At 53.7% G+C, this 244-nt stretch overlaps 1 protein-coding gene across 1 annotated transcript in view; it reads left to right on the top strand.

Moving 5' to 3' along the window:
* The window catches only part of PHALS_11881 (ubiquitin thioesterase otu1-like protein), a gene marked incomplete at both ends in the record, with an annotated part of 2,062 nt that overhangs the window by 142 nt on the left and 1,676 nt on the right, over positions 1-244 (top strand). The window contains one exon of the mRNA XM_024727322.1: positions 1-171. This exon is cut by the window's left edge and continues 142 nt beyond it. Within this exon, the coding sequence (XP_024577911.1) occupies positions 1-171 (171 nt within the window). The remainder of the gene's footprint in view (positions 172-244) is intronic.

Raw genomic sequence — 244 nt, 5'->3', positions numbered from 1 at the left:
GTCCGAATCGAAGCGGCGCCATGGAAGACGGTGCTGTGTTTGCAGTGGGAGAAGATCGACGTGCTGGGTGGCTCATTGACAGCGGAGCCACGTCACACATGACTCCTCAACGATGTGATCATTTTGATTACGAGGATTTGGATGCTGGTCCGGAAGTCACCATTGCAGACGGTAAGAAGCTGCGAGTCTCAAGAACGGGGATGGTCAAGTTGACTGGACTGAACGGCTTGCGGATCAAGATGAC

The sequence above is a fragment of the Plasmopara halstedii genome (assembly GCF_900000015.1).
Source record: "Plasmopara halstedii genome assembly, contig: Scaffold_555, whole genome shotgun sequence".
Taxonomy (NCBI): Eukaryota; Oomycota; class Peronosporomycetes; order Peronosporales; family Peronosporaceae; genus Plasmopara; species Plasmopara halstedii.
Note: the sequence above shows the minus strand (reverse complement) of the source record. Positions and strands in the feature narration are given on the sequence as shown.